This window comes from Canis aureus, chromosome 16, assembly GCF_053574225.1.
Source record: "Canis aureus isolate CA01 chromosome 16, VMU_Caureus_v.1.0, whole genome shotgun sequence".
In the NCBI taxonomy this organism is placed as follows: Eukaryota; Metazoa; Chordata; class Mammalia; order Carnivora; family Canidae; genus Canis; species Canis aureus.
In genome coordinates, this window is record NC_135626.1 from 18067067 (window position 1) to 18093072 (window position 26006).

At 49.0% G+C, this 26006-nt stretch overlaps 2 protein-coding genes across 3 annotated transcripts in view; both read left to right on the top strand.

Annotated features, from left to right (window-relative positions):
• The window catches only part of PHF12 (PHD finger protein 12), a 42172-nt gene extending 23233 nt beyond the window's left edge, over positions 1–18939 (top strand). For both annotated transcript variants that reach the window (XM_077851962.1, XM_077851964.1), the window contains exons 4-15: positions 2038–2431; positions 3981–4101; positions 5358–5490; positions 7777–7941; positions 11003–11161; positions 11762–12557; positions 13796–13921; positions 14586–14729; positions 15677–15775; positions 16516–16598; positions 17179–17317; positions 17667–18939. In XM_077851962.1, the coding sequence (XP_077708088.1) occupies positions 2038–2431; positions 3981–4101; positions 5358–5490; positions 7777–7941; positions 11003–11161; positions 11762–12557; positions 13796–13921; positions 14586–14729; positions 15677–15775; positions 16516–16598; positions 17179–17317; positions 17667–18001 (2694 nt within the window). In that variant the 3' untranslated portion in view covers positions 18002–18939. The remainder of the gene's footprint in view (positions 1–2037; positions 2432–3980; positions 4102–5357; positions 5491–7776; positions 7942–11002; positions 11162–11761; positions 12558–13795; positions 13922–14585; positions 14730–15676; positions 15776–16515; positions 16599–17178; positions 17318–17666) is intronic.
• A 2553-nt stretch (positions 18940–21492) lies between these two features.
• DHRS13 (dehydrogenase/reductase 13) lies at positions 21493–25876 on the top strand. Its single transcript, XM_077851983.1, has 5 exons — positions 21493–21676; positions 21816–21934; positions 22899–23022; positions 23204–23515; positions 25000–25876. The coding sequence occupies exons 1-5, from the start codon at positions 21550–21552 to the stop codon at positions 25449–25451; spliced, it is 1134 nt and encodes a 377-aa protein (XP_077708109.1). The 5' UTR covers positions 21493–21549; the 3' UTR covers positions 25452–25876.
• Positions 25877–26006: the final 130 nt, after the last annotated feature.

Sequence of the window (26006 nt, forward strand, 5' to 3'; positions counted from 1 at the left end):
TGTGGGGTGCAAAAGCTAAATTCCTCTTTATCAAAAAAAGGAAGTAGGGTGTGTTTCCATCCAGATTATGATAACCAATCCTCAAATTATAGACTATGGATTAGAATCTGTCTGGAGTTGTAAACCATCTCCTTCCCTCTCCCCACACTCATTACACACCAAGGAACTTGCCTTTGTTTTGACATCACCTCTATTTTCCTGGCCTCTGAACATGATGTCACAATGAATGATGATTTCCTTGGTTGCAGAAACAGGATGAGATAATTCAGAAATTGTGGTTTATGTATGTAACAGTTTTCAGCCTTTTAGAAGGTAAACAGGCAGACTTTTCTTTTTCAACATGTGTAAAAAGGTCCTGTTAAAAGGCAAGGCAAGGCCAAGTCAACCACTTAGCCTCCGCTGTAGTTTGATATCTCCTAAAGTGCACAAACCAGGCTGTCCTCCAGCCTGTCCACCTCTCAAGATCTCTTTGTATGCATCCCCAGTTAGGTTAGAAGAGGGCCAGTTAGGTCAGAACTCCTGCCAGCTAGGAGGCCTTTCAGAAACTTGCCTCTGAAGAAACTGGACATGAAAGGGTTAGGAATAGTGAAGCCAGGAAAAGACGGTGGAAAAGAGGAATTAATATTATTTTGGTGCCCATTATATGCTGGGTATTTTACATATGTTGTCTCATTTAATCCATACAGCCATCTGTAGGTGCTGGTGGTAGTATCTCCATTTTAGAAAGAAGAAACTGAGGCTCACAAATGTAGAATAACTTTCCCAAGGACTCAAAAGAATTAACAGAGCCAAATTGCCTCACTCCAAAGCTCTGTTACGTCTTCATCAGCTTTCTAGAACCAGAGCTGCTTGGTGGGGATTATAGTAGCTTGTTTCTAACATACTGTGCTTTCCCTGAAATGCCACTCTGACCTCTTGCCTACCAGTGCCAGGTCTGCCTTTTCCAGCACTGCTACCTCTATCCCCCTTTTGCCTCCTATAGTTATGCTGAAGTGGATTGAAACAATACATCCTTTGAAAGGGCCCCAGCAACCTCTGATGTTCGGGTCCTGTTCCTAGTGGAGGTTGGATCTTCCTCCAACTCAGAGCCATCCCTTTCATACGTGTGACCCTTTATCTCCATCATATCTCTGAAAGGAGGAGAAGAAAGGTTTTACTAGTCTTACTTTACAGACAGAAATTTCTGCACACCAACCTGAGTCACCCAGGGTCATAAGGAATCATTGGCAGAACTGGGACAGATCCCAGGTTTCCTGACTGGAGACCAGTGTTAAACCTTCATTTGACCACCCTTTGGAGTCCTAGAGGAAAATGTAATACAGGTCATCCAGTCGTACTGAATAAACATAGTCTTTTTCCATTTCCCCACCTTCCCATTTGAAGAAGTGTCCTTTCAGAGTTCTAGTTAAACTTGAAACATTGAAAGCCACCATTCTTGGACACTGTGATCACTGGGGAACTACCTTCCACATACCACCCATCCACCTTGTAGTGTAGTTTCTTTCCATGTCAGCACCCAACCTCCCTGGACAAGGAGCTCTGCTTGCCTCTTTTACTTTTTACCTTTGCTTTTGCCGACTTTATTTGGAGCAAAATTCTTAAAACCATTCAGGAGGTCAGAATGCTCCAAGGCAAACAACAGTGATGTTGAGTCTTCTTATGTTTTTCTCCTGTTCTCACTTAACCTAAATTTATTCTCACTGTGATAACTTTTTATCCATTAATCTCTGTACTTTGTATGGAGATAGTGTGTATCATATGATGACTTAGAGTAAAAGATGTATGATAAGTGTGTATAAGTATTTTTAACTTCCCCTACTGTTTTTTGATCCCATCCTGCTATAGTTTGCCAGCTTTAGTTTAGTTCAGCTATAGTTTTGCATCTTGAACAGGCTGGTGTTCCAAGTCCCCAGGTGGATGAGTCTGTGACATGTTAGAGAATTTCATAATTTTGGCTAGTGGTTTAGCAGGACTGTATAGTATTCATCTCTTTCTGTCTTGTCGTACTTTATTTGATGGGCCTATCTGTTTGCGCAGAAACGAGAGCAGAAAAAGGAGCTGGGCCACGTCAATGGACTGGTGGACAAATCTGGCAAACGGACTACATCCCCCAGCAGTGATACTGACTTGTTGGACAGATCAGCCAGCAAAACTGAACTCAAGGCCATTGCCCATGCCCGGATCCTGGAGAGGAGAGCCAGCCGGCCTGGCACGCCCACATCCAATGCCAGCACAGAGACCCCCACCTCTGAGCAGAATGACGTCGACGAGGACATCATTGACGTGGACGAGGAGCCAGTGGCAGCAGAGCCAGACTATGTGCAGCCTCAGCTAAGGCGGCCCTTTGAGCTGCTGATTGCTGCCGCCATGGAGCGGAACCCTACCCAATTTCAGTTGCCCAATGAACTGACTTGTACCACTGCACTACCAGGTTAGCCAAATTGTTATGTCCCCTCCCCTCCACCCCCCTTTCCCAAAAGACCACCGTCCAGCCAGAGGGCAGTGCTGCCTATGTGGTCACTGTACACAATGTCATTCTCAGGTTCCTGTTCTTTGTTCTTTCTGGACATCTTTGAAGATTTTAGGTTATACTGTGCCTATTCAGTTTTTTTATATTCTGCCCTTCAGGGTATTACTTTTTTTTTTCAGGGTATTATTTTTTTTTAATATAAGTAATATATTCATATGGTTGAAAAGCCAAAAAATATACAAAGGCTTAAAATGAAAAATTTCCCTTCCACATCTGTCTCCTATTTGCCTGGTTTCTACCTTTCTACCCCTCACAGATAACCAATGTTTGGTTCTTGTGTATTTCCTTCTAGAATTTATTTGTGCCTATATAAGCAAATATAGATATGCTCAGTATTTTCCGTCTAACTAGTTTACTCAATATACTGCTCTACACTTTGCTTTTTTTACTTCACAGTATGCTCTAGAGATCTTTCCATATTAATGTAGACATTCCTCAGTTTTTCTTAGCGGTTGCATAGTAGTCTATAATATAGATGTACTATAATTTATTTTAACTAATTTTCTATTAGTGGACATTCAGGTTGTTCCTGCTCTTGTTACTGTAGATAGTGCTTCAACAAATAATTTTGTAAATACATCGTTGTGTACATGTGAGTGAGTGTATCTGTAGGGTAAATTCTTTTTTTTTTTTCAAGTTTTTTTTTAAGATTTTATTTATTTATTCATGAGAATACACAGAGAGGAGAGAGAGAAGCAGAGACACAGGCAGAGGGAGAAGCAGGCTCCATGCAGGGAGCCTGATGTGGGACTCGATCCTGGGTCTCCAGGATCACACCCTGGGCTGAAGGTGGCGCTAAACCACTGAGCCACCGGCGCTGCCCTGTAGGGTAAATTCTAATGTTAGAATAACTCAGTTATAACTATGCATTTATAGTTTGGTAAGATGTTACCAAATTGCCTATCGTACCTTTTTTTGTTTGCTAAGTCCTGTCTTCTTGATACCACAAAGCTTCTAGACATTATTTTCTTTTTCCCAGAGAAAGTGAAATTGGCAGTCTTAAGAATCTTGGTCAGTCAGCAGGATGCATATGGAATCAAAGCCTTTCTGATTTCTGTAAAAATGTAGTAAAGGCAAATAGCCTTTTTCCTCTGCCACCTCCGCAGAACCATCTTTGTTGACCATTTGATGTAGGCACTTTATTCCTTAGGTTGCCAATATCTAACAACCTAAGCTTCTGACTGCTTTATGTTTGCAAAACATAAAGATGTGTTTCTGCCCCAGAGCAGATGACTTCTGACCATAGTTCTGATTTCTGTCTCAGTGTTCCTTTTCCTACCTTCCTATTCCTTTTTCCCTTTGAAATCAGCCCAGGGGGTCTCAGAGACCCATGTCTAGGCCATGGCACATGCTTTTACTGAGATCTGTTCTTTCACTTACTGTTGTTTCCATATCCCAGACTAGGAACTCTACATCCAAGAAAGCTCAGCACCATCAATTTCTCTTCTAGGTTCTAGCAAGAGGAGAAGAAAGGAGGAAACCACAGGGAAAAATGTTAAGAAGACACAGCATGAGTTAGATCACAATGGTCTTGTTCCCTTACCAGTCAAAGTCTGCTTCACATGCAACAGGTATTTTTCTTCCATCCTGAGGGCTCTTCTCTGTAGTCATCAAATGATGTTGATGTTTTTTCTCTCTTCTGTCACCTCTTCCAAAACCTGTATGTTAAATGTGGACAATCCATATCCTGATGGCATGAGTACAGAGACTGAGTGGTCAATTGACCAGAATCTTGACTATCTTAACAACAAAGTCCCTAAAGTACCTTAGACTGTGTTTATAGAGGCTTGGATGAGAGGAGTTGGTCTTAAACAGAAGTGGGAGATATTTAGACTAGCTAGGAGGAGGAAGTCTGGCCAGCAGAAACACAGGGCCCTGGAAAAGGCAAATAATTTTTTAAGTCACCAGAGATGAGTTTAAAAGTAGTATAAGTATCCATGGTAGCTAATATGCATCAGACTGGATGACTTCCAAAAGCATCCAGGCTGCCCCAGTTGTAGCTTTCCTGAGACACTGGTTTCCTTCAAATAGGATCTCCTCAGTGACAGGAACCAGCTGCTTCAATTACTGAAGCTGGACTTAGCGGCCTGGGTGACTTAGAAGGGCAGGATAGCAGGAGAAAATAGCTATCAAAAAGAAATGTGCCAAAGAAAAAAAGGAAATGTTCCACAACAAAAGCTGTAGGGAACTGGATAGTAGAACAGCAGAATTCTGAACCAGGCCCAGACTAAGGTTCCAGTGCATCTCAGGGATCCAAGGAGTATCATAGTTACAAGTCATAACTGGTGTTTGCTGAAGCTCCTCCCTTAAACTTGTATACACACAAACACATTACAGAATCCTTTCCTGGCACAGCTCTCTCTCTCTGTGTCATTTTTCCTGAGTGCTTCATGTAGAAGAGAAGTCCTTTCTTGCTATATAGTATAAGACTCTAGAAACACTGCTGGAGATTTTTCTTTCTTTTTTTTTTTTTAATGAGGTAGTTACTTTCTTTTCAGGAGTAGAAAGATCAGAACAGAGTTGGCTGTCTTCCCCTTGTGGGTACTGAGCATTGATCATTCCTGCTCTGACAGCCACTTTAGCTCTACTCCAAATAAACATTCACTTCCCCACAAGACACATTCCTCTTAAAAGAGAGAATAATGGAGAGCCTGGTGGTAGCCCCCAACCTCATCTGTCTTCCTAAACCATGAGTGTAACTGATCACTAGAGGGGAGGCTCTGGGAGAATGTTGTAAGGATTAGGGAGGAAAGGCTGTTCCACAGAGCAGAACTGGTTTGAATTTTCCCGTTTTGCCACAGAAATGGCCTACAACCATTTTTTGCAGGAGCTGCCGCGTGGCCCCTCTCATCCAGTGTGACTATTGCCCCCTCCTGTTCCACATGGACTGCCTCGAGCCACCGCTCACTGCCATGCCCCTGGGCAGATGGATGTGTCCAAATCACATCGAACATGTGGTGGTAAGTACAGTGTCACCCCTTCAGTTTTCTCTGAGCACAGCTGGGGCATGGACTGATTCAGGAGAAAGCATACTAGGGTCAGCTCTGTACCAGAGTTCACTATAATCTCTCAGATGCTGGATTCTGCAGACCATCCTACTCAGTTCTGATTCTTTTGACATGCTTCAGCTGTGTGTTTTCCCTTTACCCACAATGCCTCAGTTTATCTGTTCAGGCAGACTTGGTTGTTTATGCATAATTTCTTCCACAGTGAATTAAGCAGCTGACGTTACAGCTCTAAAAGAGGGGTATGTTAGATCCAACTTATGGGAATAAATGCTCTCGTGGTAGTTGCTTCCGTATTTTCCTGACTCTTATTTTTAGAGGGAACAAACTAAGAAACTCTAAAACATCTATCCTCATATCTCAGGAATTATCACAGGCAGTCAACTTCCAGTAACTTGGGAGAGTTGATGAATTGGCATGATAACAGTGTTCCAGACAGACAGTTATTGCAACACCTGAGGCCCTTTCCTGTCTCTTTAGTTTTTGACACCCACCTTGTCATGGTACATAATAGATATTCAGTGAGTAAGTTGTTGAATGAATGAATGGTGTGAGGGTCCTTTTATCTTCTCTCTCGGGAGTCTTGGGTGCATTTTCCAGATGCTACCAGGGGCTCAAACAGAATTGTAGTTTGCTATCTCCAAAAGAAGCTTAAGCTTAGTCCCTTTTATGCTAGACGCTAAGAACAGTCATTTACAAGGTTGAATGGGTGAGGGCTTCAGAAGAGCAGCTCCCTCCTAAGAGTAGCCTTTCTAGATTAAAAAGATTATTGTTGGGGATCCCTGGGTGGCTCAGCAGTTTAGCGCCTGCCTTTGGCCCCGGGCGTGATCCTGGAGACCTGGGATTAAGTCCCACAACGGGCTCCCTGCATGGAGCCTGCTTCTCTCTCTCTCTGCCTGTGTCTCTGCCTCTCTTCTCTGTGTGTGTCCCTCATGAACAAATAAATAAAAGTCTTTTTAAAAAAATTTTTTTAAAAGATTATTGCTTAAGAAATTGTCTATCAGATGATAATAACCATGGATGGATTGTCTTTTGACCCTTAGCATGACAGTGTACTCCTCACATTGTACCAAAGGACCTCAGTTACAGACTTGCACACTTGGGCAAAAATGTTGCTTTGGCCTCTTCATTTGGCTGACACTGCTCAGAAAGGTTTATCTAGGAGGAAGCTTCTCTCTGAGGCTCAGTTATGAGTGTTTCATTTTGTCCCCTGCTGAACCAGAGAAAAACAACCATAAGCTGTGTGCCCAAATACAAATCTTAAAGGGCAGCTTTCCAACAGATGAAAAATTAATTAGGCAATTTTTTTATTAGCTGCGTAGAGGTTTTTCCTACTTTACTAATTAGGAACCTGCTGTGGAGATCTTTTCTTTTGAATTAAAGTGTAGTGGACTATAGGGCCCCTGGATGGCTCATTCGGTTAAGTGTCTGCCTCCGGCTCAGGTCATGATCCCAGGGTCCTGGGATCGAGCACCCGCAACAGGCTCCCTCCTCCAGCGGGGCATCTGCTTCTCCCTCTGCCCTCTCCTTTCCCCTCCCTCCCATAATTAAAAAAAAATAAAGTTTAATGGACTTTGCAGACGTAGAAGAGGGAAAGTGGCATAGTGTTCATATGCCTTCCATATGCTCCTGCATAAAATTCTTTCTTTCCCTCCCTTTCGCCTCAAGAGCAGTCCAGGCTTTCCACCTCCTCTAGAGCAGGACTGTGATATATCCAGATGGGCTCACTAATATTCCCTGGTATGTTGGAAGAGGAGTAGGGCAGGGACACACAGGATTCTGTTGCTGATCCCTGTTATCAGCCAAGCTCCTATTTAGGAAACTGTCCTGCTTCCTTTGGGGAAAAAAATCCCTTCTAGAAAGAGTCTGGGTCTCAGGGGCCAAGGCCCACATCTCCTCTGAAACCTATGCTCCATCAGGGTACACTGCAAAAGGTGGTGTGAACTGTCAGAGGCTGAATTTAAAGGGCATTTCTTAGCTAATTTGCGATTTCCTATCCCCCTCAAGCTTCTCCAGAGGATAGAAGAGACCAGTTTACCCCTGCTAGACCAGACAGGGCTGGGGGAGAACATCTTATCCATGTTCCCTGGCCATCTGACAGAAGTGTTTTGACATATCAGCCCCTGACAGAAAGAACCTATTTGGCCCAGTGCTTCTATATTTTGAACCTAGAGAATAGAGGTAGTTGGGAGGGGATGCCTTTTGAGGTTCATTGCAAGAGGGTGTCTGCTTTTTTCCTAGCTGAACCAGAAGAATATGACACTGAGCAATCGGTGCCAGGTGTTTGACCGTTTCCAGGACACCATTTCGCAGCATGTGGTCAAAGTGGACTTCCTGAACCGAATCCATAAGAAGCACCCTCCTAACCGCCGTGTGCTCCAGTCAGTCAAAAGAAGAAGCTTGAAGGTGAGTCCCAACCTGGTTCAAGCAGGATGATGTGTGCTCTGATTGTGTTCATGGGATAGACAGAGGATCATGGGCCCAAATTTATAGACAGGAAGACTGAAGCCCTGAGATTTGTCTGTGGTATCTCAACAAGTAGTGAATGTGTTTTCATACTTGAGGATGGAGTTCAGGATTATGAAGGCCAAACCACAAACTCTACAAGTCACCGGTTCTCCTGAAGATAAGTGCTCTTTAGCCCCTTCCGTCAAACAGATGTGCTCTATTACCACCCCGGGCCTGGCGCTCATGCTATCTGTTCCTGGGAGATGGCCCCTTTCCCAGAACTGCCTAGTGGGGTGAAGGTGATAGTGATGAAGCAGAGGACCATGTGGAAAGTGAGGAGCTATCCCAGCTGAGGAACTTAAGAGGAGAATGACTAAAGGAGAGTTAAATCTGTTTTCCAGGCTGCTAGGAATATATCATGAATACTCCAAATTGTGGCCTTGCTGTAATAATATCTAACATGCATTTGACAGTTGCTAAAGTGTGTCCACAGAGATAGACAGAAAAAATTCCTTTGTTTGAAAAACGTTTAGAGGTATTGAGGCTGTCTTCATAAACCAATCAGTTCCCTTATTCATTTGACTGAGAGAGCCCAACACTAATATTACAACATGCTTGATTTTTTTCTCTTCTGAAGTAATCCCACAGGCAGTGCTGTCTTTGGAGACCAGCAATTCTCAAATATGGCCACTTGGTGGCAGCCGCGCTCTAAATCACTCACTCCACTCTGACTTCCAGTGGATGTCAGCACCAGCAAAATGCTAACTGTTGGAAATTGTAAAATAATCTCTTAACTGTGTAAATATTTATACTTAAATGCAAACACCAGTTTCCAAAATCAAATCAAGGTGTTTCCAGTTGGGGGTATTACAGAGGTGGCATGCCTTATACCTTAGTGAAACAGATTTGAAAATAATCTAAACTGTATAATTCCCCATGTAGATTTGGAAGAGAGCCTGGTGGCTGAAGTGAACAGTCCAGGAGGCTCTGATAAAATCCTGTTGCTTTAGAGCCCCCCCTCCCCCTACCTACCTTCCTTCCTTTTTTTAAGACAAGTGGGGGGGCAGCCCTGGTGGCTTAACAGTTTAGCGCAGCCTTCAGCCCAGGGCATGATCCTGGAGACCTGGGATTGAGTCCCACGTCGGGTTCCCTGCATGGAGCCTGCTTCTCCCTCTGCCTGTGTCTCTGCCTCCCTCTCTCTCTGTGTGTCTCTCATTAATAAATAAATTAAAAAAAAAAAAAAGACAAGTGGGGGGCAGAGAAAGGGAGAGAGAGAGAATTTTAAGCAGGCTCCACGCCCAGCACAGAGCCCAACATAGGGCTCAATCTCCCAAATCAGAGATCATGACCTGAGCTGAAAACTTGACCAACTAAGCCACCCAGGCATCCCCCCCCCCTCCTCTTTTTTAAGGGTTTTCCTAGTCTTGAGGAAAATCCAAGGACATGAATTGCCTGAAACACATTTTTTACTTAGACAATTTGAAAATGAATTGAGGACTATAGCAGCACAGGGCAGTGATGGAGAACTGCTCAGGCTCTGTCATGGAACATCTTTATCATTGATGTAGAGCAGTGCAGCAAATTTGGCTTAAGAACTTTGTATTTAAAAAAAAAAAAAAAAGAACTTTGTATTTTGTTGGGGATTCCTCTTCCTACTACCCCTTCACTCTTCGCCAGGGGGCAACCTCAGATTTGCCTACCATTCCATTCCTCCCCCTCCCATTCCTAGGTGACCTTGGATAAAACCATGGAACTGGCCACCACCAATGGTGCTGACTCTCAATTCCGTATGCCTTGCCTTTCTCCTCATATCCAGACTGCTGTGTGCCTGCCCATCCCAGAGACACCTCAGTCTCCACTTGCCCAAGACCAAAGGTGTTCTGCCTCCAAATCTCCTCTTCCTCTTGTATTTCCTGTTTCAGTAAATGATCATGATTGCCATCCAGCTCCCTCAAACCAAAATTCTGGAAACCATTTTCAGTTCTTCTTCTTTTATCCCCAATAAGGACTTGGTCACCAAAGCTGTTCTCCACATGTTTTCCAGATCCACCAAGTGCTTCCACCTCTCTGTGCCTTATATGCTGCTCCCTTACCTTCAGTTACCCTTTATCTGCCTGGAAGTTCTCAACTTCCATGGCTCAACTCAGATATTGTTTTCCTGCGACATCTTCCCTAATCCAGAGTTCTGTCTTCCCAAGACAGACATGAGCACTCTCCTCTAATGTTTTTAGTAGCTCCTTAGCCACGCCGCTATACTAGGTCCCCTTACACTGCTTTGTAATGTTTCTGTGTTTATTTCCCCAACTAGACTGTGCGCTCCTTGAGGGCAGAGCTTTTATTCATCTCTGGATCTCTAGGGCTTGGTACAGTACCCAGACTCAGGAGATGCTCAGTAAATGTTGGCTGAATGTATGAATGACTCTTTGCTTGTGTGGCTCTTTCATTCTTACGTGGTTAGGATTCCGAATGTGCCTTTTGTCTTTGTACTACAAAGAGTTCTTCAGTTGTTTCATCAGTCATGAATGAATGGGTGAAGAAAACAGACATTGATAGAGTGCTTATCACCGGCCAGGCCTCATGCTGAGCATTTCCACTGTGAATGTGACCTCCTTTAACTTTTTACTTCTCGGATCCTGCTCACTCAACTCCCAAACTTGCCGCTGAGCAGTAAGAGCCTAGAGTCCCACTCTGAAACTGTGTCTAGTGTCTGTCTTACACTTCTTAGGCTAGAGCAGTGGTTTTTGTCTTCTACGGGCCTTAGACCTTGATAAAGAAGCAGGGTATGGGCAGGGCGCCTGCCTGCTGTTTCTAGCTCTCTTCCTTCTCAGGCTAATGTGTGTGTGTCTGAGGCACAGGGCAGTTGCAGCCCACTGAGCCTGCTTGTCCTAGTGGACCCCAGAGTGCATGACGGTCCCATGGGCATCAGCACCACAAATGGAAGAATGTGGCCAGGGCAGAATCACCTGGGCGTGTTGGCGCTATCTCCCCTCTCCTTCCTCCTTCTTTCTGTCCTAACCAGGTTCCCGATGCCATCAAATCTCAGTACCAGTTTCCACCCCCTCTCATTGCACCTGCGGCCATTCGGGATGGGGAGCTGATCTGCAATGGGATCCCTGAGGAATCACAGACGCACCTTTTGAACTCTGAGCACTTAGCCACCCAGGCAGAGCAGCAAGAGGTGAGTGAAGGTAGGGCCGGGATTCCAAAGCCAGTCTCCTTCCATCTCACCTCAACTGAAGTAGTCTCAGTGCTGTTCCCATCCCCATCTTCTGCAGCCCCACCCCCACACCCTCACCCCCTGAGAGTTGAATATTCCAGAGAGAACTTCTGGCCGATACTCTGAAGTAAAAGAAGTTACAGAGTCAACCAGTCTGCTTCTCTCCATGGGTCCCCCCATGTGCTGTGAGACTGGCAGATCTGTCTTGTAGAAAGAGATGAGTAGACTCATAGAGAGGTTAGGTGGTAATGCTGAGCATATAGCAGTTGCTTAGGGTACTTGCTGAATATTGGTTCACAATATGAACCTTAGAGGCAGAGCCAGACTGAGAACCCCAAGCTCTGCTGACCAGGGTGTTGCCTGCTGAGTGTACCAACAAGTCTTGCTTGGGACTGGAGGTGGAATCCTGTCAGAAGTCAAGCACACCTTTTCTGGGCATTTGCAACGGGACCTTGGAAACAGTGCTTATCAGCCATGTGGTAGCCCTGGCCACTGGGGCAGAAAGGACCAGCGCCTCCCAGGCCTCTCACCCTCCTCTCCTCTCCTCTCCTTCCATTGCAGTGGCTCTGTAGTGTTGTTGCGCTCCAGTGCAGCATATTGAAACATTTATCTGCTAAGCAGATGCCTTCGCATTGGGACTCTGAACAGACAGAGAAGGCTGATATTAAGCCTGTTATTGTGACTGACAGCTCAATCACCACCTCCCTGCAAACAGCTGACAAGGCACCTACACCTTCCCACTGCCCCTTGTCCTGCCCCTCAGGGATTAGCACCCAGAATTCCCTGAGCTGCTCTCCACCCCACCAGCCCCCAGCCCTAGAGGACATCAACTGCAGTTCTTGTGTGGAAAAATCCAAGAAAGCCCCCTGCGGGACTGCCAACGGGCCAGTGAGCACAGAGGTGAAAGCCAATGGCCCACACCTCTACAGCAGCCCCACTGATTCCACGGACCCCCGGCGACTCCCAGGCGCCAACACCCCCTTACCAGGCCTCTCCCACCGGCAAGGCTGGCCCCGGCCCCTCACGCCACCAGCGGCTGGGGGGCTTCAGAACCACACCGTCGGCATCATTGTGAAGACAGAGAATGCCACTGGCCCCAGCTCTTGCCCCCAGAGGAGTTTGGTTCCTGTCCCAAGCCTGCCCCCTTCCATTCCCAGCTCTTGTGCCAGCATCGAGAACACCAGCACTTTGCAAAGAAAGACTGTCCAATCACAGATAGGACCTCCGTTGACAGATTCAAGGCCACTGGGCTCACCCCCAAATGCCACCCGGGTGCTCACTCCCCCCCAAGCAGCAGGAGATGGTATCTTGGCCACAGGAGCCAACCAACGATTCTGCTCACCAGCGCCATCATCAGGTGAGTGCTGCTCAGCCTTGGGGTAATTTGGAGTCCTTTCATGCTCTTCCTGGCAGTTAAACTTCAAAAGACACTTACATTCTTGTGCATATTTCAGAGGAGTTTGATCACTCTATTACTTGCCCTCCCCACATTTATGTGATAGAAGAGAAACACGTTAACTTGTCCCCGTTTTATTGGTGGGTTTGCTTAGGCTCTGAAAGTTTAAGTGATTTCCTCTAGGTGGCCCACTGAGTCAGTGGCAGGATTGGAACTATGGCTGGGTTTCTTGATTCCAACTTCCCACACCTTTCAGACTTAGTCTTCTTTGTGTTTTTGTTCCATCACCTTAGAGGAAGGCAGCTGCTCTCTGGAGCCACTGGGACCAGCCTGAGGTGCTAGGTGATGGCCTCTGTGTTTCAGGATCCACACCAGAGGACTAGATCACATCTGATCTAGATTCTCAGAGCCCGCTCATTTGAAGGAGCTTCTGCATCAGGAAAAGCAGGGGTAGAAAGCAACACTGCCTTTCAGAATAGCTGTAGAGTGGCATGCCCACAGAGGTTGGTCTGTCCCAAAAGCTCACCCTTGGGCCACGTCCAGAAAGGCAGCCCCCTGTATTGATACAGGGGACTCTCAGCTGTCCCCAGTCAGCACTCCGGACCTCGAGATTGCTGACCCCAGCATCTGAACCAGGTTTCAGATGCTGCTGGAACCCCCTGTGGTCTCTCCTGTCTGAACTGAAGCTGGCCTCCTAGTCAGCTGGGAGTCTCGGTAACCAGGTGACTGTGACTTCTCTGCATGGGGGCCCCTGGTCCCAGGATGGCCCCTACCCTCAGGCTCTTTTCCTGTCCCTGTTAACCTCTTAATACCAACCTGGATAGATTTTGCACCCTGTGAGTCGAACTTAAGGAGGCAGGAATTGAAGGGGCAGATACCACTTATTTGAGTGAATGGAGGCAGCAGGGAGGTAGTCATGGCCTAAAGAACAAAGCTGCCCCACCGCATTCCCCAGAGCAGTTGATTGCACTGGTTCTCAGTGCTCTGGAGACTCCTGCGTGCCCGGGTGCATTGTCGTTCCATCTGCCCTTCCTCACCACACATTTTTAGCTCTAGGAGTTCCAGAGCCTATGGGGTGAGAATCAAGAAGGGAACATCACCTTGGGTCCGAAATCCAGACCTGTCTCAGCAGTGGGGGATTGGACCGGTGGGTTTCCCCTCAGGCGACGTAAGTAACAGTCTTCCTGCTCCGTCCCCAGATGGCAAGGTCAGCCCCGGCACGTTATCCATAGGAAGCGCTTTAACCGTACCCTCTTTCCCAGCCAACTCTACTGCCATGGTGGACCTCACCAACTCACTTCGAGCATTTATGGATGTTAATGGAGGTGAGTGAGTGAGCTGCTGCTCTGCCACCAGCTGCTGTGTGAAGGTGCTGTCCCCGCACAGCATCAAGCTCATTTCAGAAAGGAACAGAAGGGCTGCCTCATCTCCGAGGGCTGGGGAGGTGGATTCAGAAGGAAAGCCCCTCCTACCTCTGCCTTCTACATGGCCATATACACATAATCAAAGGTGAAGGGAGAGGGGAGAGCAGAGCCAAGCTGAGCCTGAAGGCAGAATAAAACCAGGAGGGCCTTGTTCCCAAACTTAAAGAGAATGGAGGCAGAGCTTGTCCTTTGAAGAGAGGGTGGGTAGAAAATATATGCCTCGGTGTCAGACATCCAGCATCATAAACCCCACACACACCCACATACCCCCGCCCAACAGGCAAGTGGTTTTTCTTTCTCTGCCTTTCTAGGACCACTTGACCTAAAATCAAGCTACCCACCTGCAAGAGGCAGCTGCACAGGCTGCGTCAGGGCCCATGTCTCACTGCAAATGGCTAGTGGGATGCCCAGCTCTGGATCCTTAGGCCACTTTGTATTCCGCTGTCCGAGAAAAATCACTTGGCTAGATTTTAGAAATGCTAAACTATTTACTGTATGACCCTCACCTACTTCCACATTCCATTTCCTCCTCAGCTGCTTTTTAATCTTTCTCTTTGGTTAATAGAAATCGAGATAAATATGCTGGACGAGAAGCTGATCAAGTTTCTGGCCTTGCAGAGAATACATCAGCTTTTCCCCTCCCGGGTCCAAGTTTCACCGGGCAGTGTCGGGGCACATCCGCTGGCTTCTGGAGGGCACCACACAGAAGGTGCGCATGCACACACCTGCCACCACAGCATACCATCAGATATCTTTTCTGTATGTGAGCAGCTATTTCCCCTCCATGAGAAATCTCAGTTTTCAGTACCTCAGTGCTCCTTGTTTGCCTTTAACGGGCTTAATAAAGCACCATGGTTTCTTTCCCCAGAAAACAGGAACAAAAAGGCAACCACAGCTTTCACGTCAGACTCAGGGAAGTCTGAGCTATAACTTTCTTTCATGCTCATCCACCCTGAGACACACATAGCATCTATAAGTGCTTTTGGGTATATGTGGTATGCTTTCTGCTGAACTGCTTTCAAATATATGGGTTACAAAGGTTTCCCAAAAGGGAATTTTTTAAGCTCCCTTTATGGTGAGAAGCAAAATAACAGCTGGGCTAGGGGCACCTGGCTGGCTCAGTCAGTAAAGCATACAGCTCTTGATCTCAGGGTCATGAGGTTGAGCCCCATGTTGAGCATGGAGCCTACTTAAAAAAGAAAAGAAAAAAAATAACAGTTGGGCTGGCCTCCTAGAAATTCTTCCCAAGAGTTTAAGTGCTTAGGATATTCCTTAGAGCATTAACCTTTAATGAGCCTTACTGACTGAAATTGTGTGGTCCCCAGACCAGTAGCATCAGCATCACCTAAGAACTTGTTGGAAACGCAGTGCTCAGGCCCCACCTCTGACCCACAACATCAGAACATTTCACACTTGAGTTCTGTGACCATCTTCAAAGATGGTCCCTCTTACCCTGTGTTGACAAATGCTCTGGGTGGGGGAAGAGAGCATCACCCTGAAGCAGCCCAGGGTCCAAGGTGAGTTTGGCAAGATGACTCTCATCTAGTGGGATTATTTTCTCTAGGCCACAAGCCAAAGGTCTAGGCTCTTTTGGTTTCTGTTTGGGTCTCAGGTCCTGAGTTTCTGAATGATGCCGTCCCTGTGTTTGTCTTGTAGTACAAAGAAAGGAAGTACAGGCCCGAGCTGTGTTCTACCCTCTCTTGGGGCTGGGAGGAGCTGTGAACATGTGCTATCGAACCCTCTACATTGGAACAGGTGAGCCAACTAGAAGAGGCAATGAATCTGTTCAGCCCTAAATACTAACACCGCCCCCTTCCCCACAGAGGCCAGAAAAATGGGTGAGGGAAACCCTCTCCAGGGCTGACTGGTTTAACCCAGCAGATATTCAAGCAAGAGGGACTAAGAAAGGAGATTACCAGCTACTTGTCTTCTTTGGCTCGAGCCCTTTTGCTTTAGGCCCAGCATGACCTCAAGAGAGGAGTCAGCTCTGACTGCTGCTCAGGGAGGCATTTTAAACACGCAAGAAAAACCCAAGCAGAGGGCACATACATTGTTCTGGAGGTCTTTGAAAGAGTGATAGGGCTCACACATACCTAACCCTTACTCAGTCCTGTATCCTGTACACAGGGCCTGTCAGATTAGCCCTCGGCCTACAAATCCCCTTTCTCTCCAACAGTCAGATCTATAAACCCTACACCCTGTGTTGTTCCCTCAGGTAAATAACCCACCATCCTCAGGCACTCACTCTTCCCTTCTGGGCAGCAGCCATGTGTTCTAAATGAGATCAGCTGGCAGGGACAGCTGTTCTTTAGAAGGGGATTGAAAAGAAACCAGTTTTATTCAAAAATACAAGGAAGAGGCCCTGAGCTAGCTTTCTCCTGAGGTCTTATCAGTGCCTGCCCCAAAGCTCACTCCCTGCCACCCACCTTCCCCCTACACACACACCTTACAGTCTGTTCTCTGCCTGCCTTTGCCTCTACTCCTGCCACTTGCAGGAGCTGACATGGACGTGTGCCTTACAAACTATGGTCACTGTAACTACGTGTCCGGGAAACACGCCTGCATATTCTATGATGAGGTGAGGGCTGGGAATGGGGTGGGAGGGAGTTCTCCCAACCTGAGGCCTCTCCTAGGCAGTAGGGTTTTGTTCCATGCCCTGGGTGAGGGGAGCAAGGAGGGGGAGGTCTTCTCTTCTTCCCTCCCTGTCATTCCTGGAGGAGAAGAGTCTTGGCGTGAAAGGGCATCTTACCATGGCTATCCTGCTCCCTAGGAGGAGGATTGCCATTTCTCCTAAGGTTGGTCACAGGCTCAGCAGGGGGAGCCCACCCGAAAGCAGGGCCAGGGGACCAGCACAGGAGGAGGCCAAACCCTCTGTGCCAGTGGATAGCATTTCAGCAGGAGCCCGTGCCAAGGAGGCACAGAATAAAGGAGCAGTGGTAGAGCGGGGGTTGTGGGGCACTGGGAAGGGAGGCTTCCCTGAGGAGGTGAATCTTGAGCCCTATTCTAAAGAAACAGGGAAGGGGGCGGGGGGGCTTGACTGGGGAAGAAAGAGAGCTCCCGAGGTAGAGCAGCACAGCCTTCTCCATGTGTCCTCTCTCCCCTTAGCCCCAGGCCCCACGCAGCAGACCACACATCTTATCTTCCCTCCTCCTCCTCAGAATACCAAACATTATGAGCTGTTAAACTACAGTGAGCACGGGACAACGGTGGACAATGTGCTGTATTCATGTGACTTCTCCGAGAAGACCCCGCCAACCCCCCCAAGCAGTATTGTTGCCAAAGTGCAGAATGTCATCAGTAAGTTGGAGCCTGTGGCCACAAAGCTGGCCATTCTTGGACACATTGTGTTAAGACCCCTGTCAGGGTGGCTCTGGCTTGCTGCCAATGACCTGCTCTCACCTTCCCGGTCCCATTGGCCAGGCTCTCCTTGCCCATGGGCCCAGGGAAAGCCACAGAGAAGCCAGTGCTATGGGTACATACACCTCCTTAAGGACTTCCAGCTCCCTGGGGCCTTTCCTGGTGTCCCTCAGCCCTAGGCACACAGCATTTAGAAAGGGGAGGAACAGAGCCCCAGCCAGGGGCAAACAGCCCAGATGGATTGGCTTCTCACCGTTCCTCTCCCAGTGATGGCCCTCTTTCTTCCCAGGGCGCCGCCGGCACCAGAAACAGGATGAGGAGCCAAGCGAGGAGGCAGCCGTGATGAGCTCCCAGGCCCAGGGGCCACAGCGGAGACCCTGCAACTGCAAAGCCAGCAGCTCGAGCTTGATTGGGGGCAGTGGGGCCGGCTGGGAGGGCACGGCCTTACTGCACCACGGCAGCTACATCAAGCTGGGGTGCCTGCAGTTCGTCTTCAGCATCACTGAGTTTGCGACCAAACAGCCCAGAGGCGATGCCGGCCTGCTGCAGGATGGGGTCTTGGCAGAGAAGCTGTCTCTCAAGCCCCACCAGGGCCCTGTGCTGCGCTCCAACTCCGTTCCCTAGGACGGGCAGCTGCCCCAGCGCCCGCCCACCCGCCCCACCCAAGACTCCTGCGATGCAAAAATGTACACAAACCAAGCCCGGGTTTTTTCTAGACTCCACCAGAAACCCTTCAACCACAATCTTTGCATGAAATGAAGAAAAACCTTTGACTGTTTTTTAAAAAATCCTTTTTCTTTTCTCAAGTTCTAGGGGGCATTTGCACATACATTTGTACTCAACATTTCATGGGAAAGCGGCAGACCCGAGCTGAGGAACAGCGTGGGCAGGGAGGGGAAGGCTGGCGGTCTGGACACGTCCTCAAACATGAAACCGCTCCCCACCCGACTCCCGCCCCCTCCCCCTCCCCCGCCGTTGTAAAATAATCAGAAACTTGTTCTATTTTGTGGCAGTGACAATAGTTTTATATTAAAAGAAAAAATACAGTTTTCATACAGCAAAATCTATACAATATCATTGTTTTATTTAATATAAAGATCGCTACCCACCCTACTTCCGTGGTTCCTACCCTCCAAGTTATTTTCCCTTTCTGCAGCGGTTGCACTACAGGTAGCTACTGTGTATTATGGACAAATGAGAAATGAATTCTTTTTCTGGCTGTCCATTTATTTTATTTCAAATAAGGAAAAGTGTATTTGGATTTTGTGTAAATACATCCAGTGATGACATTTTTTCAATGTTTTTAAAAACTGTACAGTACTACATGTGGTAGAGCGTTTTCTTCAAATTGTCTATTGTAGCAAAAACGTTTTTGTCGTAAACCTGTTTTGTCTCCTTTTTTTGTTCTCTTGCCACTTCTCTCCTGTTCCTCCCACCCCTGGCTCCCTCCTTTCCCCACCCTCCCACCCCTAGTAGTACCAATGTACATAGTAATTGTAATGTTTTAGACTTTACAGAAACTTTCCTGTATTCTGTATATAAAAAAACAAAAATACTTCAAATTATGTTTTCTGCCTGTCTGTCCTACCTGTCATCACCCTTACAGAGGGGACCCTCCCCCAAGATCCTGGTCGCAGTCTCTGAATTCATTTCATTCCCAGACACTCAGTCCCCAAGGGAAGGCAGGAGGGTGGAAGGTCTGGGAGGAAAGTAAGCCCAATATAGGTGTAGGAAAGTGAAGGGCTAGGGTTGCTTCTGCTAAGGGGGAGCAGGGGGCTGTTGTCTGGCTTTATGGGTGACTTGAGGAAATCACTTGATGCAACCATATACAAGAATCCAAGAGGAAAAAAAAAAAAAAAGAATCCAAGAGAGTGGGCCCTTGCCCCTTCCTGTTGACTCCAAAATCAAGATAAGAAAACAGGAGCTGTCGTAAGACCTCTGCCTTCTGGCCTAGAAACACTAACCTCAGGAGTTAGGGCTACCTTTGGTTGCAGTCTTTTGCTATCCTGTTTGATTCATCGGTTCTGGGAGAAGTCAATGCCTGGCTTTATCCTTGTCAGCCTTAGCTGGGCATGCAGCACCTCAACCAAGTATCACTTGCATTCCTCCTCTCTGCATGGCCTTTGCTGGGACTTGGGGCTTGGTCTAGGTAACCCACTGTGAGCAGGCAACAGGACAGATGTGCTCCCTGCCTCTTGGAGCTTAGAATCTAGTGTGGAACAATTTGTCGATTTAAATGTCTCTGGGAAGCATCGCGAAGGAGAGATTCAATCTCTAGACCCAGTCAAGCCACAACTTACATGACTAGCGATCCTAACTTCCCTACAATTGCAGCTCATCAGAAGATGCGTGCATGGCATTTTCTTAATTCTTAGGCCCTGACAACCCTCTCAGCAAACCAAGCTCCCATCCTTTCCTCCTCTCCAACCATACATGAGAAACTTTCTTTTGGAAGTGTTTCCTGAAGACAAGTCTTTGACTCCTTAGATAGAGATCACCTGTGTGTCTATCCCAGCAATGTTCCAGGAAGTGGTGTGTCAGGGTTTTGCCCTGAGGATGGAGAATGCACCCATTTGTTTCATTAACATTCCATTCCCAGCTTCATCCCACAGCGTCTACAATAGAACCCCAAACCAATAATGCAGCCAAGTAGGAAACTTCTCCCTCCCCTGGAATCAGGTCTGTTCCTAGTTTCGACCTACCTGCTTGGCTTAGCCTCCACCACTGCTCCCTGTGCCCTGATGGGCCTCAAGGTCCCCAAGGACAGAAACATTGTTCTGTTCAGTATTTCCAAGGCTAACCACACTGCTGGTCACACCATAAATGTCAAACAGCAGGTGCTAAGTTACAATGGTTTACTCAGGCTAGTCCTTGTCCTGGCAAGTCACCTGGCCAGCAGTACCCTTACCCATACCCTAACCCTCCTTACCTGTCCCCACTTACCTTGCCATCATAGTCACTTCTTAAACTGAGTCATGGAGCTTCTTCACCTATTTCTACCCCCTGTGAGGACCATCCCAGAGAAATTTCCTCCTGGAGGTCAGATAATGGGTTTTGCATTGAATGCTTCCCTTCAGAAATGTAGAGGATGGGGAGCAGAGACAGGGAGATATAAACAGCTAATGAAGGAGTAAATCATAACAGCCCTGGACAGATGGTGCCACCCTGACCATTACCTCATCTCTTTCTGACCTTTATAGGAAGAACAGGAAAAATTCTAGCAGCAGAGGGCTGGGAGTGAGGATCAGGAATTGGAGGGCAAGGCTTCCAGGATCAATCTCTCTCTCAGACATAACAGCATTCGTGTACATAGACACCCCTCCAGAAGAGAAAGTCTCTGCTACTCACAGTTGACACCCAGAGGGCTTACACACACCCTGTGAACCCCTCCTGCAAGGCCTCAGCTACGGGCATGCGCACAAAGGACAGCTACATAGATGTTCATTCAAGCACACATCGGCAGAGACTACAGATGCATGTACACACCTGGGGCGGCTCTTGGCCCAAGCGGGCACAAACATGTAAAAGATGGTCACACAGGGATCCCTGGGTGGCGCAGCGGTTTAGCGCCTGCCTTTGACGCAGGGCGCGATCCTGGAGACCCGGGATCGAATCCCATGTCAGGCTCCCGGTGCATGGAGCCTGCTTCTCCCTCTGCCTGTGTCTCTGCCTCTCTCTCTCTCTCTCTCTCTCTCTCTCTCATAAATAAATAAAAATTAAAAAAAAAAAGATGGTCACACAGGCACACACACACAACCTGAAGGGTAATCCCAGGGCCCTTGGGCACATTACACACTCACGAGTCATTCACACACTCAGAGTTGGTGGATGCGTGTACATAGCCAGGGTGCCCCCGCACACAAACACGCTTCTGGAAGGAGTTCACGCAGGCACACACCTAGAGGGCGCTGCCAGGGCCCAACCCACACGGGCCTCTAGAAGGTGCTCCACAAGCACACACCTACAGGACGAAGGCGCATGCCTAGGGGGCGCTCGCAGGGCCCACGCTCACACGCACGCACACACACCCCTGCCCAGCCTCCCGCCCGCCTCCGCCTCCGCCTCCGCCTTCAGGGAGGCCCGAGCGGGTGCGGGGCGGACCGGCAGCCGCCGGGCGGGCGGCGATCCAGGGGAGGCGCGGGGCCGGTGCGGGGGCGAGCGGCGCGGCCGGCATGGAGGCGCTGCTGCTGGGCGCGGGGCTGCTGCTGGGCGCCTACGTGCTTATCTATTACAACCTCGTGAAGGCCCCGCCCTGCGGCGGCATAGCCAGCCTGCGCGGCCGCACGGCCGTGGTCACGGGTGAGTGCCGGGGGCCGGGCAGGCGGGCTGGCCGCGGGGCGGGGAGGCCGGGCGGCGGGGGCGGCGGGGGCGGCGGGGGCGGCGGGGGCGGGGGCGGCGGCCCGCGGGGCTCAGCGCGCCCACCGCCCGCCCACCGCAGGCGCCAACAGCGGCATCGGGAAGATGACGGCGCTGGAGCTGGCGCGCCGGGGAGCGCGCGTGGTGCTGGCCTGTCGGAGCCGGGAGCGCGGGGAGGCGGCCGCCTTCGACCTCCGCCAGGTGAGGGGGGGCCAGAGAGGGCGAGCGGAAAACGGACACTTGGGGATGCGGAGGGGTGAACACAGCGGCTCCCTCAACTGGTTGTTAGTGCAGAAAAGAGGGTCCGCTGGTGCCCTGGGGGACCAGCGGGGAAGGGGCACCAGACGCCAGCTAGGAAGTGGGTTTTGCGAAAGAAGTAATTGCTGTTCTAAGACGTTTAAGGATTGGTAAAAGTTACATTAATGAAAGACGGTAGGGAAAGGAACAGCAGGGGGAACAGCATATGCAAAGGCCCTGAGGCAAGTGAGCTGATTTGAGTTTAAAAAAAAAATGAAAGAAAAGGCTTATTGAGGCTGGATGGAGCACAAAATATAGGGGAAAGAGGCAAAATGAAGATGCTGGAGGCCCTTATAGACCCTATTGAGGAACTCAGATTTTATAGGAGGAGCAGTATTAGTGAAGGGTCTTCAGCAGGGTATGGACTGTCAGAATAGCCTTCCGGGAGGAACCCCTCAGTGGCTGCACATGCCTGGACTGGGGTGAGGGGGCAAGAGTGGGTGAGGGGAGACCAATGAGAAAGATGTCTGTTGTAGATTTCAGGATAAGCAATAATGGGCAGAGAGAATGATGATAATAATACCAAGTACTACCTACACAGTGCTGACTGGGTGCCAGGCTCTAAGTATTTTATGTATATTAATTCAATCCTCACAACAACTCTGTGAGATAGGTGCTACATTATTCCCACTTTACAGTGAGAAAACTGAGCCCCAGGAAGATTAATGTCACACTTGCCTAATGTCACACTCTAATAAAAGACAAAGTCAAGATTTGCATCCAGAGTCCACATGCTTATCCACTACATTCTATTGCCTAAGGGCAAATCTTAGTAACAGTATGAGGAGGACTCTCAAAATTTGGTACCTGGGGAGAGGGAAGAGGAGAGAGATGCCTGGTGACAAGCCCAGCCCTTGCTGCCCCACAGGAGAGTGGGAACAATGAGGTCATCTTCATGGCCTTGGACTTGGCCAGTCTGGCCTCTGTGCGGGCCTTTGCTACTGCCTTCCTGAGCTCTGAGCCACGGCTGGACATCCTCATCCACAATGCCGGTGAGGGGCAGCAGGCCCTGCAGGGGGGCGGCGGGTGGGCAACCATACCCTCCGGCCAGGTCTTGCCAAAGCCCATTGGATGTGTGGGAAGGATGCCCCCTACCACTGTCTCACAGATGGGGACACTGTGGCCTTCCGGGTTCCCTGTGGAGCAGTTGCTCATATCTAGCCCCTGCCCCAGGGATCAGTTCCTGTGGCCGGACCCACAAGCCGTTTAACCTGCTGCTGCGAGTGAACCACATTGGTCCCTTCCTGCTGACACATCTGCTGCTGCCCCGGCTGAAGACATGCGCCCCTAGCCGCGTGGTGGTGGTATCCTCAGCTGCCCACAGGCGAGGGCGCCTCGACTTCACACGCCTGGACCGCCCAGTGGTGGGCTGGCAGCAGGAGCTGCGGGCATATGCTGACAGTAAGCTGGCCAACGTGCTATTTGCCAGGGAGCTCGCCACTCAGCTTGAGGGTACTGGTGTCACCTGCTATGCAGCCCACCCAGGTGAGGCCTGGCTCTCTGACTGCTCTGGTTGGCTTTCATTCCCCCTCTCTCAACCTCAACCTGTCCTGTGCACCCCCAGCCTCTCACTGAGCCACAGAAACTCAGAACAGGAAGGAAACATGGTATAAGGAGAGACTGTTCCTTGCTGATCTTGGAAGGAGGCTCTCCTTGTCTGGGTTATTCCCCTCACACCACTAGCTTGGATGCTGAGTACTGGTTAGGGTATGGCAATTAATAAAGCCCAGGCTCTCACTCCAAGAAGCCATCCATATGATGAACTCACTATAAAAATAAGAATGATGAGGAAGGGTAATAATTACTTATTCATTCAAAAAGCATTTACTGAGTACCTATTACATACCAGCCATTAATCCTGGTGCTGGGAACATAGCAGTGAACAAAACATAGACCCTTTCCCTGTAGAATTTACATGCTAGTTTAAGGGAAGGGGACATGACTAATAAATATATACAATGACAGGTGGCAATAAAATGCAACGGGAAAAATAAAGCAGAGTGAGAGGGATATGAAATGACAGGAGGTGCTGTTTTTCTGTGACAGTCAAGGAAGACATATCTGAAAAGGTGACATTTGTGTAGATGCCTGAAGGAGATGAGAGAATGAGCCATGTGGCTTTCTGAGGAGAAGAGTGTAAAGACCAGAGCTGATAGCCTTTGCAAAGGCCCTGGGACAGAAGTCCCTGGCAGGCTGGAGAAAGAATAGGGAACCCCATGTGGCTGGAACAGAGTGAGAGAAGGAGAGTGGCAAGAGATGAGATATAGAGATGGGCCGAGTCATCTAGGGTCTGGAAGTCCACAGTAAGCATCATTTTAGCTTTTAGGCTAAGTGAGTTAACTGATGAATAAGGCCCACCTCTGCCTTATGGAACAGATCACAGGATAACAAGATCTATCCCACCCATATTACCATACCGCATTTTTTTTTTTTTAGATTTTATTTTTAACTAGTCTCTACAACCAAAGTGAGGCTCAAACTCACAACCCCGAAATCAGGAGTCACATGCTCTAACGAGCAAGCCAGCCAAGCACTCACCATATCACACTTCAGATAGTCATTGCCTAAGACTCACTAGTAATTATAATAGTGACAATAACCACAACTAATGGTTATCAAGCTTTTATTACACTCCTCAGCTCTAATGTCCAAAACAGTGACCGGTCTGCCATTGGTGTTAATACCTTTGCTGCTTAAACAAAGGAAGAGGACTTGAAGAAGGAAAAAATGTGCCCTCAGGCTGGGGGGGGGCGGCACAAGGAAAATCTGGGACATGAGAATGGACAGGAGCCCCGATAGAAAGGAGGAGGCTTGCTGTCCCCCACAAGGGACTTGAATGCGCACTCCACACTATCCTGGTCTCCCTAGAACTGGACTCTGTTCCTCATCCCCTTCTAGCCCTGTTCTTGCTGCTCTTCCCCTGGACCCTCACCCACCGTCCTCCCCACTTCCTTTCTTCCTGTCCACAGGGCCTGTGAACTCGGAGCTATTCCTGCGCCATGTTCCTGGATGGCTGTGCCCACTCTTACGCCCACTAGCTTGGCTCATGCTGCGGGCACCAAGAGGGGGTGCCCAGACACCCCTGTACTGCGCTCTACAGGAGGGCATTGAGCCCCTCAGTGGGAGATATTTCGCCAACTGCCATGTGGAGGAGGTTCCCCCAGCCGCCCGAGATGACCGTGCAGCTCACCAGCTGTGGGAGGCCAGCAAAAGGCTGGCAGGGCTGGGGCCTGGCAAGGACGCTGAAGCTGATGAAGATTCCCAGCCTGAGGACCCGAGGACCCCATCTTCCCCGAGCAGCCCCCACCCTGAGGAGCCCACAGTTTCTGAACCCTGCCCCACCTCTCAGAGTTCGCAAGACTTGCCTAAGGTCACACGCAGAATCCAGGTTCAAACTGAACCTGAGCCCTGCATTTCCTAATCCCTAGGCTGGGATGTTTTCCATGGCACTGGGTGACCCTTGGAAACCTTCACTGCGCGCCAGGCCATGCCCTGAGCACTGAGGGGTTTGCAATTTTTACCTCTGTGGTTCTTTTCTGGGGCTCCACATTATGTCCTGAACAGCTCTTTTCCTGGTGGAATGAAATCGTGGGCGATGGTTTCTTCCTGAAAATAGCCATACTCCCAGATTCAGGGGTGGGGGATAAATGCGCCAGCATTGCTTCTGAGGAATTTGAATTTGGTATTACCAGTCCCCGCGCTAGGTGACTGATCAGCTCTGGGTGAGGGCCGGGACGGTGGTCATTTGGTGGAGTGCAAGGTGCGAATTCCTGAACTGGGCCCTTTGCAACCTTGTAGCCCGGTAGTTAAATGACCCTCTTCGCCGAGGCGGGACTCGGCTGCGGAGTGAAGGGACTCGCCCAAGGTCTCGCGTCTCCCGGCCGGCAAGGGCAGGGGCGGTGTGACTCCGGGCCGACGGCGGCAGGGTGGGTGCGGGGAGGAGAGGCAGGTCCGGGCGCTCGTTACGGGGCGGCCC

Excerpts from the sequence above, each read along its gene's own strand:
- DHRS13 (XM_077851983.1), top strand. The coding sequence starts at position 21,550 with ATGGAGGCGCTGCTGCTGGGCGCGGGGCTGCTGCTGGGCGCCTACGTG. Across the intron at positions 21,935-22,898 it reads CCGCCTTCGACCTCCGCCAG|GAGAGTGGGAACAATGAGGT; the intron begins GTGAGGGGGGGC and ends GCTGCCCCACAG. Across the intron at positions 23,516-24,999 it reads CTGCTATGCAGCCCACCCAG|GGCCTGTGAACTCGGAGCTA; the intron begins GTGAGGCCTGGC and ends TCCTGTCCACAG.